The sequence below is a fragment of the Cebus imitator genome, unplaced genomic scaffold (assembly GCF_001604975.1).
Source record: "Cebus imitator isolate Cc_AM_T3 unplaced genomic scaffold, Cebus_imitator-1.0 Scaffold471, whole genome shotgun sequence".
Taxonomy (NCBI): domain Eukaryota; kingdom Metazoa; phylum Chordata; class Mammalia; order Primates; family Cebidae; genus Cebus; species Cebus imitator.
In genome coordinates, this window is record NW_016107786.1 from 701,416 (window position 1) to 715,212 (window position 13,797).

Sequence of the window (13,797 nt, forward strand, 5' to 3'; positions counted from 1 at the left end):
AGGTAAAGCTCTAAGAATTCACCATCTTTTACTACCTATTCAAAGTTTTTCAGATTTCTTAATATCAAAAACAAATAAAAATCACCTCTGTACAAATTTCATTATTTTAATGTTAAATATCACAACTAATGTTTAATCAGTACAATGCTCTGATTCACTTACCAATAAGTTAAATGTGATAGGAGTAAGGAAAATCTGATTGTAAAATGGTCAGAATTTAGGAAAATTAGGCCCTTTACATTTTGCTCTTTAAATGTCATCATCAAGTTCCCTAAGTTAGAAATATCTATTTTCCAACTATAGCAGTTACCACTACTATAGTTCAGGCTGTGATCTTTCAGGCTGAGATAAAAGCTTTATTAGTCTTCCTTATCCTCATCTCTCTTTCCGCCAATACACACTTGATCCTGTCACTGTCCATCCCCTAATCCAAAAGCCTGCATGCCCCTTGCCCTTCTCAATAGACATATGACTCAAAGTACTACCTGGAAAAATAGATGTTAAACACTGTGCACTGAAATGTTGTAGAGAAAACAAGCTTGAGAATCATTGCTATGAAGCTTAGCATGGCATTCAAAACTCTTGTATAATCCTAATTCAACCTGCTTTCAATGTGATCTCCAGGCAAAAAGCAAACTTATTCTCATGAAATTAAACAGATCTAAAAACACAAATGACTACTGAGTGAAAAGTTTTTGCAAGACTTATTGAATTTACATATATGAGCATACCCACTATATTTTATACTGATGCAACATGTTTTCAATCTCCTTTTTTTAATATGTTTGCTATTTATTAATTAGATCTAATTAATAATCATTAAAATTAAATTCATTGCTAAAATGAATTTAATTTTAACTTTTTTCTCAGCTTTATTGAAGTGTAACTGCTAACAGAGTAGATAGGTATTGCTGCTGTAACATCTATTTTAAAAGTTCTTGGCATATGCTCATAAAACCTGCAAGCAATGAAATAACTAGCATTTTTTAAAAGACAGAAACATATCTGGAAACCAATCAAACTAAGGTTTAATTTAGAGGTTATTAATCCAATTATAAGCAAAGCCTCATTATTTAAATCCTGATTATCAGGGCACCAGGTTTACTATTCTAGCCTATAGGCTATTTGAAGTTTTACTTATTAACATTATAACAGCAGCTACAGGGCCAGGCGTGGTGGCTGACACCTGTAATCCCAGCATTTTGGGACGCCAAGGCTGAGGGATCACGAGGTCAAGAGATTGAGACCATCCTGGCCAACATGGTGAAACCCCGTCTCTACTAAAATACAAAAAAATTAGCTGGGAGTAGTGACGGGCACCTGTAGTCCCAGCTATTCGAGAGGCTGAGGCAGAAGAATTGCTTGAACCTGGGAGGTGAAGGTTGCAGTGAGCCGAGATTGCGCCATTGCACTCCAGCCTGGGTAACAAGAGTGAAACTCTGTCTCAAAAAAAAAAAAAAAAAGTTTTTTTCTCCCTACATAAGTTATTTGTTGGGGCCTACACAAAATTGATCTCACCTTTTTCAACATTATCTAATATACCCGAAATGTGAGTAAATGTGAGAGAATGGTGATCAACTAAATTAGAGAATTTGGGAAGATTAAGTTAAAGAAGATTTTTATGTCATGTTAAGGATTTCTGAATTTCTTATATAAGTAATGATATACCACCGAAAGTTTTCAAAAACAGAAATCACAGGACTGTACTTTTGAGTTATAAAGATCCTGGTGACAGTGTTAAAGATGTGAGTGAGATCAGATTGGAAAAAGAGCTAACAATTAGAAGAAAACAATGAGTACTTAATAAAAGGGAGAGATGACCCTGGAGGTAATTTGACAGTCAACTGAAATGCATACATCCAGTAGTTTCATTTGTAGATATGAACCCAGAGATATAATTCCACATATGAATGAATACATTGCTCTAGAATGCTTACTGTGCTGATTTTTGCAATATAAAAAAAAGTAAAAACCTCAATGAACACCAATAGCGGAATGAGTAAACATAGATGGACTATCATACTAGAGTTAAAAGGAATGAATTAGATCTATCTATACGTATAAAATCATGGTTAGATTTTAAACATAAAATGAATTAAAAATTAAGTTGCAGACAAATGTACACTGCAGTATATTATTTATGTAAATTGAAACAAACAGTATTATATATTTTCTATTTACCTACAACAGCTAAATTACCTGAGTGCTTTATCAAGAAATACTGCCATATACTATTTTTTTTTCCTGAATAAACAGTGCTAGGTACTATTCTAAGCACTTTGAATTAACTCTCTTCTTCCTGATAACATCATTATGCCATAGGCACTATTGCTATCCCATTTTATAGATGGAGAAACTGAGGCATGGAGTTTCAGGATCTTCTCAAAGGCTTGCAGATAAGAAGTGACAGAACCAGGATTCAAACCCAGGCAAGATGATCCAAAATAAAAAATGTAAAAACAGATTTCGTGCTAAATTCTGAATGACTGTTGATTCTGGACAAGGAAGTGTCCAAGATAGGTGAGTAGAGGTAGAGGGAGACTTTAGTTATATCTGAAATATCTTTTAAGGCTGTAGTCAAACAACGTTTGAACAATGTGTTCATTTTTTCCTATAAAATGCAAACATATTTAAAAGTTTAGGACAAAAGATGCTAACATGCCTCTGTCATGGATGACTACGGTTGATGGAAATATGGGGAACTGTTCATTCAACTTGTTTGTAGTTTTCAGTATCTTTCAACTTTAAAAAAAGGCAATATTGAATGCGCAACGATTTTCTTTCAATTGTTTTTAACTGACGCACAAAATTTGTTCCAGTCCCTTTAAATCTAAATCTTTCTCAACCTTGACACTATTGACATTTTGCGCTGGATAACTGTTACGACTTTTCACGTAAGTGCAGGATGTTTGGCAGCGTCTCTGGTCTCTAAGCATTAGAAGCCAGTAGCATTCTTTTGCCCCCGACCCCCAGCAGTGGCAATTAAAAATGTCTCCAGACGCTCCCAAAGTCCCTGGGTGGTAAAACCGACCCCTTCCCCCCGCGCCCTTTGAGAGCAAGTACCTTAATTAATAAGCCGAAAGACGCTTTTATCATTTAACTTTACATAACTATTTGAGATTAAAGATTTCAAAGATATTTTGCTCGTTAAGCATCTCACACTCGAAGTGGGAAGGATACTGAAGGGATGAAAAAAAGTTTCAAGCAAAATAATCCCTGATTGTAGCACTTAAAATCCAATTATCATTCCACGGAATGACAGACCCGGGTCTCAGGATGCCGGCTTCCTTCTCTCTCTCCCGCACTGCAGGGACAAAGGGAGGAAATCCAGCCCCATCGCCCCCTCTGCGAAGTCCCAGGTAGGGAAGACTAGGTGTTCCATCCTACCTCAACGCAACGGCAACATTCCGGATGCCCCACGCGGATACAGTATCTATCTGCTCCAAACCTCCCGCCAGCGAGCTGCATCCTGGGAGGCCCGGCGGAGGCTGCGTCGAACGCAGAGGAGGCGGAGCCTAGAAGCCAGCACGGAGAAGGTTGCCCCGGGAGGCTGAGGAGGCGGGGCCCTAGGGATGTTGCGAAAGCGAATAGCCAGCGAGCTTTCAAGGGCGGAGCTCCGCGGGGGAAGCGCCGGCGTTCTCGCGGCTGGCGGGGGTGGGACCGCAGTGCGGGGGAAGTCGCGGGGCGCGGCCAGATGAGAACCGAATGGGACCTAGGCTGAGGGACTGGTCCCGCCTCCAGACCCAGGCGTCCGCATTGGATTGGGCAATGCACCGGCACTTCTGTCCGTCTTCCGGTGTCACGCGACCGCCTCCCCCTCCCACCCTTCTCTGTCTACCTCTGGGCGGGACTGGCGGGTGATGAGATACTCGGTCGGCGACGGTAGAACGGGCGACGGCGACAACTGCAATCACATCCACGACCGCGATCATGGCCGAGGTGAGAAGTCTATTGCACCGCCGCTGGGTGCCCGGACCCGGAAGCCGCCTCTGAGGCCCGGGGACCGAGCGCCCGGGTGCAGGTGGGCTGGGCTGAGGGTAAGCGGGTTGATGCAAGTAGTATCTAAGGTCCCGTCATGTCTCCCATCCAGAATCACGCCCAGAATAAAGCCAAGCTCATCTCTGAGACCCGACGCAGGTTTGAAGCTGAGTATGTGACAGGTGGGTACTCTGTTCTGGGTGTTAAGGTGTGCAGTAAGCATCCCCAACTTTGCTGGAGTGTTGTGTCTTTGTGGAAGGTGTTAGGGACCTTTTCGACCCTCCCAAGGATGATGCTGGGCACATCTCAAACGTTGTCCTCTCCATGACAAGCCGTGTGCGCTGCTTCAAATGATCAAGTGTGTCACATGCTTCCTTTAAAGGGTTAATATAAGTTGGAAATCGGTAAGTTTCTAGCATGTCCTCATGTTTATGGAACTTTCAGGATACTTGTTAGGCCCACAACAAGGGTGACATTGTCCAGCAACACTAGAGAAAATGTACCTGGAAACTGCCATAATACTATTGATGTGTACTTAATTGGGTGTACAAATTCCTTTGATATTTTACTTAATTTCGCTTTCATATAACTCAGCATGCTACCCACAGAATAGGCCCTCCAATGATGGAACAACTTCTCATCATCCCAAACTGTATCTTGCAAAGTACCTATGAGTCCAGAACTGATTTATTGGTTGAACATTCTGTGTCCAGATGTCACAGATACTTGAGTTGTCAAGTACATAACTGAATATTTAATACTTGTACAATAATTTTGTAAAACATATGGAATAACTTATTGTAAATATGGAATTGAATAATGATTTATATGTTGCCTACCTTAAGACCGATTATAATCAAGAACCTATCACTAAATAGCTTTCTTGTTTATTCTGAGCCCGTTTTCATATCTGTGAAATGTAAATAATAAAGTTAGTAGGATTAAATTTAAAAAAATATATCAAACCATCTAGCATGTCTTAACATACAGTAGGTTCTCAGTGAATATTTTGCCTCAGTAGTCATTTCGGTTACTGTGAAAGGCGTTAAGCTTCTACATCTTGACTAGTACTCAGCAAAGGTTCTCTGCAACTTTAAACCATCCTAGATTATACGTCAATTGATGACCTAGAACAAATATGGAAATCAGTTTCAAATACCAGTCAGTAAATCTTTTCATGCCTCCTTGCCAATTTTCTTCACACCCCAAACTTTGTACCAGAGAGTTGCAAAAGCACTTGATCCACTTTTCACCCAGAGTTCTCATTTCTAATAATATAGCTAGTTCCAATAAAGAGATCATTCTTCAATTGCTTTCTACAGAAATATAACTATTATAGCTGTTTATACATGGTTTATAATATTTTAAGAAGTAACTCAGAATTAGACTCAATGAGCCAATAACAGTATTTATGCCCAAGGGAGGAAGCAGAATTGACGCAGAAATGAGGCAATAAACAAGATCTTAAAGGTCATCTTGGGGCAACCTTCTCATTTTTAAAATGAAGAAAGTGAGGTCTAGAGAGATTAAGAGATTTGCTCAAAATCCCTGATGTTATTGGCTAGGCCAGGTCTAGGTGCGCATGTCTTTTGATTTTCACTACAGTAATCTTTTGGCAACACCATGATGTCAAATTAGATATGTCACTCTCCAGCTTGAAACCTTTCAGTGCCTTTCCAATTGTGTTTAGAATAAAATCCCAATTCTTTATGGTGGCCTATAATGCAAGGCCATGTGTTATCTGGCTCTTGCCAGCCTCCCACACCCCATCCTCATCTGTTATTGCTCTGCTTGCTTAGTGCAGATTTGACCACTGTTCAAAGTAAGATACATGTTATATGTTGCAACCAAGTACAAATGTGCACACTCACATAACCACAGCAAAAATTCATTAAAGAATACTTCTGAAAACATGTGACTCTCTGATGTGTTTTTTCTATTTGAGTTCCTTTTTAAAAATGCAATTACCTACAAAATTAACATCACAATTTAAAATGTGACCCCCAGTTTGAAAAACACAACTAGCCACACTGCCTTGTCTGTATTCCTCAAACAGAATGAGGCTATTCCATCTTGGACCTTTCCACTTCTCTTTGTCTAGAAAGATTTTACCCAGGTATTGAGCATGGCTTGGTCCTTTTTCCTCTTCGGTGTTTAAATATCCAACAGGCCTTCACTAATTATTGAACGTCTCCCTGTCTTGTTTATTTTCTCTGCTTTACAGCCCTTATGGTAATCTGTAATTATCTTGTTCATTGGTTTGTGTGTTTTTCATTTCCTCCAGTAGAATGTACATGGGTTCTGTAACAGCCTATAGACATTGAGAGCAGAGACCTTGTGTGTCTTACTCACTTTTGTATGCCCAGCACATTTCTCAATACATACTCACTGAATATAGCAACATTTAAATATATACATAAGAAGATTAGTCCAATTTTAAAGATTTGCATGGAAAAACAAAATAGAAGCCTTTGAAGTCTTTCTTACCTTAAGGTTTCAGTTGTTTCCTGGAATATGGTAACAGACAAAGGTAGAATTGGAAAGTGATAATAAAAGGGGTGTTTTTTAATTTGCCCGTATTTTCCCTTTAGAATTTGCTTTTAGAAATTAGGCGTTTAGAACATCCACTTTCCTTCTTTTTCTTTCACCCTTTCTATTGTCATTAACAATATTTTGTTTCAGAAGAGGCTTAAGGCAGACTTAAGCAAAGTTGATGTTTTTCCTAAAGGAAAGTATTTATTTTCTGCAAGTGTATCACTTCAACCACAAACTGTATTCCAGAAATGCTTTTGGAGGTAGGTTCTTGGGAATTCCAAGCACATTTTTGTGTCTATAGAAATTAAGTTACCATTATAGATAGATTTTTGGCTGGCAAAAATAATAAAATATTAGTCCATAATTATGGTACTATTTTCCTTACTGTTTCTGAGAAATTCCATGCAGAGTCTCAAATGAGAAACATTTCCCATTCTTTTCTTCCTGTTTCTCATGCCCAAGAAAGGAGACTAATCTCTTGTGACAATAAGTTATTAAGTTCCTTAAGTACTCTTTATATGCCTAATTCTGGGAAGCAGTGTATCAGTATTACAGAAAGAGTGGAAGAAGGATAGAGCCTGCCCCTTCTCAAACTACTACAACCTAGGAAAGGCATTAAAACAGATATAGCTATTAAAATTAGGGCAAATTGTATTAAGAGTAATGGTGCTAAAATATTTTTTGTAAGAGTCAAAGAGAGAAATAACATCTGGCTGGGGTAACTAGCTTAGCACAGAGTTATAAAAAAATTCATTAAAAAGGTAGTGTTTCTCATGAACTTTGGAAGACAGTAGAACTCAGCCAGGTAGAGAAGGTGATCCAGGCAGATTGAATAGTCTGAACTGAGGCATTGAGGTCAGAAGGTATGGGGCATGTTCAGAAGCAATAGGAAGTCCACTTTGATAAACCTTAAGGAAGGTAACCACACATGGTTAAATACCGTGGGACTATAGTGTAGAGAGCCTTGGGTACCAAAGAGATGTGTTTGCACTTTAGTTGATATGGAGAGCCATTGAGAGGTTTGTGGGTTTCGTGATTAGGTTTGTTGTCTGGCTTTACAAGTATATGAATTCATTTAAATTAATTTAGTTCATACCAAAAATGTCTGAAGAAACCCCCATGAAACTGGCCATTCAAAGATAGGTATGCTAACAGTGGATACATTGTTTACAGTCTTTTTTCTATACACTTAAGAAAACAAAGTTACAAGACTATTCTGTATATAATTTTGCCTGTTACAAAATACATTTTTATTGACATGATTTTATTTCTCCATATTTATGAAGTAAGCAACATTGTATATTGTCATTTAATATTTGGTTCTATAAATAAAAGATAGTTTTCTTATCTTTTGTCTTAGGTAGTCCCTTTGTATACATTCAGATTCTTCCCAGTTTTCATTTAATACAGATTTCTTTGTGTAGTAGTTCAGAGTATTTTCTTAAGATTCATGTTCAGAAATTGAATTATTGGTTTTAAGAGTGTTCATATTTTTCAGGCCTTTGATCATATGTGCTAAACTTCCTCCATGGATGTTGTACCAATATTCATTCCTGCCAGCTTATAGGGAAGTGTTAGTCTTACCACAGCCTTACTCATATTTAGTGTTATTTCTTAACTGATGATTGTTTTAGTTTGCTCTTGTTTGCTAATAAGAGTAAATTATTTTCATGCATTTACATTCATTTGTAGTTTAAACATCTTTTTATTAATATGACTTTTAATATTGGTCTGAGCTTTTCTTGTTTATGTCGCTTTTACTTTTTTTTCAGTTTTTGAGTATATCCAAAATTACCCATTCCTTTGTTGTTTCTTCTATGGCTATTAGGTTAATAGGCTGGTGCAAAAGTAATTGTGCTTTTTGCCATTAAAAGTGACTTTTTCCAGGTATGGTAGCAGACACCTGTAATCCCAGCTACTTGGGAGGCTTGGGCAGGAGAATCGCTTGAACCTGGGAGGTGGAGATTGCAGTATGCTGAGATCATGCCACCGCACTCCAGCCTGGGCAACATGAGCAAGACTGCATCTCAATTTTTTAAAAAAAGGCAATTTTTCTAGTCTTTTAATTTTTGTTTTGTTTAGGCTTAATATTTTTGAGTTTTAGAATTCTATTTATGTACAGAATGTATAAAACATGAATAAAACACCCATGCGCTCACTACTCAGCCGAAGAACTAGAGCCTCCCGGTATCCCCATCCCTGCTATTCAGGGAACAGTTACTTTTTCTGCATTTGGTGTTACTCATTCTCTTACTTCTCATTAGTTTTACAACTTATGATATATTCCTCACCAATACTTTATTAGGTTTTTGCCTCTTTTTGAACTTTATATTAAAGCTGAATATATTTCTTCATGATTTGCTTCTGTTGCTCAAAATTCAGTTATATTGTCAGATATGACTAATTTATTCCTTTTTCTGGCTGTGTAGTAGCTCATGGAATGAATATACCAATTAATGGGTTTGGGGTTGTTTCCAGGTTTTTGTATCATGTACAGTGCAGCCATCAACATCCTTATACATGTCTGCTGCACACATGCAAGAATTTCTCTAGGGCAGTGGTTCTCAAAATTGGTTCAAGAACTGGGGTTCCTTGAGACCATTTCAAGGAGTTTGAGAGGTTAAAACATTTTCATAATACTAAACCATCATTTTCCTTTTTCATCTTCATCCTCTCACAAGCATATGGTGGCATTTTCCAGAGGCTGGGTGGCATGTGATGATGCCATTGTTCTGATGGCTGTAGACTGTTTGCTTGTATTTTCTCATGTCTAATTCTTTTTCTCAGTTTTAATACCCAATACAATAACTACCAATAAATATAACCTATATCAACAAAGAAGCTTTTGGGGGGTCTGAAATTATTTTTAAGAGTGTAAAAGGTATCCTGAGACCAAAATGTTTGAGAACTGCTGCCCTAGGGTTTGTTTCCAACAGTAAAATGGGTAGGTAGTAGAATAGGCACATTGTTTCATGTTCAACTTTAGTAGATAATGCTGAACTGATTCCCAAAGTGATTGTACCAGGTTTCATTTTAACCAGCAGTATTTGAGCATCTTTTGTTTTTCTACACCCTAAAAATTGGCACTGTAACTTTAAAAAAAAAAAAATCGCCCATGTCATGGGCGTGTTGGGAGATCTCTTTATGGTTTTAATGTCTTTGAATTCCAGTGAGATTGAACATTTTTTTTTTCCCGTATCTTTATGGGACCTTTGGTTTCTGCTTCTGTGAAAATTACTCCTTCAGGCTCTTCTTGGCCCTTACTTCTTCTACGTAAACTTTAAAATCAGATTATCATGCTTCTGCAAAACAAAACAAAAGCCACTTTTCTTGGGATTTCAGTGGTATTGTGTTAAGTCAGAAGATAATTTCATGGAAGTTGACATTATCATGGTTGAGTCTTTTTATCCAAGAACCTGGCATATATATCTATCTGCTAAAGTCTTCCTTATTGAAAGATTTATAATTTTCTCTATAGTGGTTCACACAATCTTTTGTTATATTTCTTCCTAAATACTGTATGTGTTTTATTTTTGTTGTTATTTAAATGGTATGTCTTAATATATATTTTCTCAATGATGGTTGCTGGTTTATGGGAAATATATATGACTTTTTTCCATCAATATTGAATTTACTCTTATAAATTCTGATAACTTACTTGGGATTTCTATGTACATAATAACCACCTTGAAATACTGACCATTTTCTTTCTAACTTTCCAACTCCTAAATATTCCAATGCTTTTTCTTTATTACATTGGCTGGAACTTTTGGAACACTGTTGAATAGAAGCAGTGATAAAAGCCTACTTGTCTTCTTCCTAATGGCAGAAAGATAGCTCTGAACACGTCACCATTAAGTATGATCTTTGTATAAACTCTTTATCAAAGTGAAGACACTTTCTTCCATTTTGGGTTTGCTAGTTTAGGTTTTTTGTTTGTTTTGTTTACTTTCCATCATGATTAATGACTGAGTTTTACTAAACGCAGTTTCTTCATCTGTTGCACACATTTATTGTATTTGATGACATTTTCATTTGATTTTTCTCCTTTACTGTGTTAATGTTAGATTACATTGATAAGATTTTTAAAATAAATTGCTAAATTCAGTTTACTAATCGTTTAAGAATTTTACATTTGTATTCTTGAATTGGCCTATAATTTTCCTTTCTAGTATTTTTCTTGTGCAATATTGACATCAAGATTATGTAAGCTTCAGAGTGTTTCCTCTTTTTTATTCCCTGTAGGATATAGTCATTGTTTAACACTAACCTGATTCCCCAAATTTACCACTCCCCCAATTTATTATTGTTGTTTTATATGTCAGTATTTGTTTACTTCTCATATATTTACTACTATTTTGATTTACCATTTCTTCTTGAGTTTCAGCATTTGTATCCTACATCATTGTTGTTTCATATAAAGTATAACCTAACAAAGAAATTTAAGGCTTTTATGGGAAGATCAAGAGGTAACTTCAGCTTAATCTGTGACATTCTAGCCCTTTTATTAAAAAAAAAAAAAAAAAAACTGAAGCCAATAACTTACTATTTGTTAATTTGAGGTCACAGCTACATAAGTATTTGTTAACATTATTTTCTATTCTATAATGTTTTAACTTTTCAAAAGGTAAGGAAAACAATTTATTGCTGAAGTTCTGGGTCCTCAATGAACTCAAGGTCTGCTGGGGGATAGACTTATACATGGCTAATCATTCAGTAACAAAGATTTAGCATGTACTTACCATGTGTCAGGCAGAGTTGGAGGGAGCAGGGTGTGACTTTTCAAAGTCCCTGACCTCCTGGAGCTTATTAGAGGAGACAGCATCAGTCCCACTCCCGTCATGCCATCCCCTATTTGAGGAGCTCCTCTCAAAATGACTGACTGTTACTATTATCCTATTAGTTTTGATGAAACATTTTCCCATTTGACCAAAATCAGCCAAGTGAATGATTATAGATAGCATGCTTATGCCACGACCTTGAGGCAGAGTCCATAATATACAGGAATAGACCAAGGTCCATTATATCTAATTAACCTGGATAACTGGCTGGTGACTGATGAAGACCTGGAGAACAGCTTTGCTTGTTCAAGTGTGCTAATGAATTCAGCCCTTAAAGGATAAGAACTGAAGCAGAAAGCACCTCCTCTTTTTACAATAGACCAGAGATCAGCAACGTCCTGTTTTTGTATGACCCTTGAGCCAAGCATTTTTTTTTTTTGTATTTTTAAAGGGTTGTTACACACACACACACACACACACACACACACACACACACACACACGACAGAGAGAAAGATCTCGAGCAAGAGAGAGAGAGAGAAGGAGAGAGAAAGAGAGAGAGAGAGAAATCAGCAACAGGGGATGTAATATGGCCGTCAGAGTCTTAGATATTTGCCATCTGGGCCTATACAGAATAAGTTTGTCAGCTCCTGCAGTAGAACAACAGTCTCAAAGTGTAGTCCCTGACCAGCAGCATCAGCGGTATGTAGGAACTGGTTACAAATGCCAGTTGTCAGTTCCCACCCAGAGTTAGACAGTCTAGGGGTGGGGCCCAGTAATCCCAGTTTTAACAGTCCCTCCTAATCATTCTGATATGTGCTGAAGCTGCAGAATCACTGTTATAGGCCAATGGCTTAATCCCCTTATAAGAGATTACCTGTCTCTCAGTCGTAACAGTTTCACAAGAAAGTGGAAATTCAGAATATGTTGTGGCCAACCAGCAGAAAATAATCTTCAATAAATATTTTGTTCTTTTGTCTTGATCACACCCATTACTGACATTTACGCAGTCCAGCCAATAGACATAGCCCATCCAAGACAGATGCTCTCTTAAGGCCCTAGAAGGACTTTCAGTGGATCTGTGCTCAGAGTCATGGAGAAATAAGAGACCCTAAAATGTTTTAAATTACTATAATGATCTAGAGTTATATGTTTGCTGCTTTAGAACATTAACTGTTCTCTAGTTTTCATTATTAGAATACTTTTGTATTTTTTCAACCTTTATCCAAAATTTAGGCACATTTATAATAACAAAATACTTCCAAGATTTTCCTTACTGGTTAACTAATGGGTAAATTTGAATTTAGTCTTCTTTTCATGGTTAGCATTCTATCATATGTTGATAGAAATTCATTTGTATAGTGTTTAAGTTTTTCAGTGTTCTTAATCAGAGACTGTAGATAGACAGACCTTATTTCCATTTTACAGAGAGGAATATAAGGCCTAGAGTGATTTGCTTAGCTTCACTATACATAGTAGCATGGATCTTCTAAGTCCATCACTCTACTCTATCCTGAATATGGCCAGAAATTTTCTTGCATTTGTTAGCCTTAAAACACAGTTTCTGACCTGTTGGTAGCATCACTGACCAAGAAATGCAAGAAGGAAAAAAAAGAAAAGTTAAAAATAAAGTTTGCTATTTTACAAGTAAGAACTATAGTTTCTTTATCTTACAACACAATTTTTTAAAAATATTAATTTATTTTTTTTTATTTAAGATGTGTGTGTGAGACAAAGTGAGTGAGAGAGAACATACACATGCATGTGTATGGAGAGATGAAAAGCTGAGACAGACAGGTCATCTTTACACTGGAACATTTAATACTGTGTGTTCCTAGAGACATATCACCATTGCCATGTATCTTTAGTTCTTTCTCTGCCAAATTATGGACTTTACAGTTTATTTGGTGGTAATACACTTGTGTAAATATAAGAACAATTTACAGAGCAAAATTCATATAAGAACAAATAAATAGTAGAAATGGCCGATGAACCATACAGTGCTGATAGTTCATTAAGAAGGTTTCTTCATGAAGGATTGGCTGAAATTAGCTATTTTAAAGAAATACAGAGATGAGGCTTTAAAATCCACCACTTGGAATTAATTTTGTTTTTTGGTGTGGTTTTCACTAGTATTATGAGACAAGGTATCATTCGTGTATGAGGACAGGTATTAGAACATATATATATATCTGTGTACATACACACACACACACACAAACACATACATATCTTTGTATAAAACTGAACCCTTCTGATATGGTTTCGCTGTGTCCCCACCCAAATCTCATCTTGAATTATAACTCCCACAATTCCCATGTGTCATGGGAGGAACCCAGTGGGAGGTGATTGAATTGTAGGGTAAGGTTTTTCTTGCGTTGTTCTCATGATAGAGAGTCTCATGAGATATGGTGGTTTTAAAAATTTGTTTATGATATCCCTAGTGATGGTACTGGCAGTGGTGGTAAAAATGATAACAATAATGTTTTATTATTCTTTTTTTT

At 36.9% G+C, this 13,797-nt stretch overlaps 2 protein-coding genes across 6 annotated transcripts in view; one reads left to right on the forward strand and one right to left on the reverse strand.

Moving 5' to 3' along the window:
* FANCB (FA complementation group B) overlaps positions 1 to 3,654 on the reverse strand; it is a 35,783-nt gene extending 32,129 nt beyond the window's left edge. The window contains exon 1 of the mRNA XM_017512355.2: positions 3,388 to 3,654. The gene's annotated coding sequence lies outside the window, so the exon portion shown is untranslated. The remainder of the gene's footprint in view (positions 1 to 3,387) is intronic.
* Positions 3,655 to 3,781: 127 nt separating this feature from the next.
* The window catches only part of MOSPD2 (motile sperm domain containing 2), a 45,066-nt gene continuing 35,050 nt past the window's right edge, over positions 3,782 to 13,797 (forward strand). For 2 of the 5 annotated variants that reach the window (XM_017512358.2, XM_017512360.2), the window contains exons 1-2: positions 3,782 to 3,939; positions 4,091 to 4,160. In XM_017512358.2, the coding sequence (XP_017367847.1) occupies positions 3,931 to 3,939; positions 4,091 to 4,160 (79 nt within the window). In that variant the 5' untranslated portion in view covers positions 3,782 to 3,930. Of the gene's footprint in view, positions 3,940 to 4,090; positions 4,161 to 6,660; positions 6,774 to 13,797 lie in introns of those variants that run through there. The other 3 variants (XM_017512356.2, XM_017512359.2, XM_037732761.1) reach the window with 2 other exon arrangements.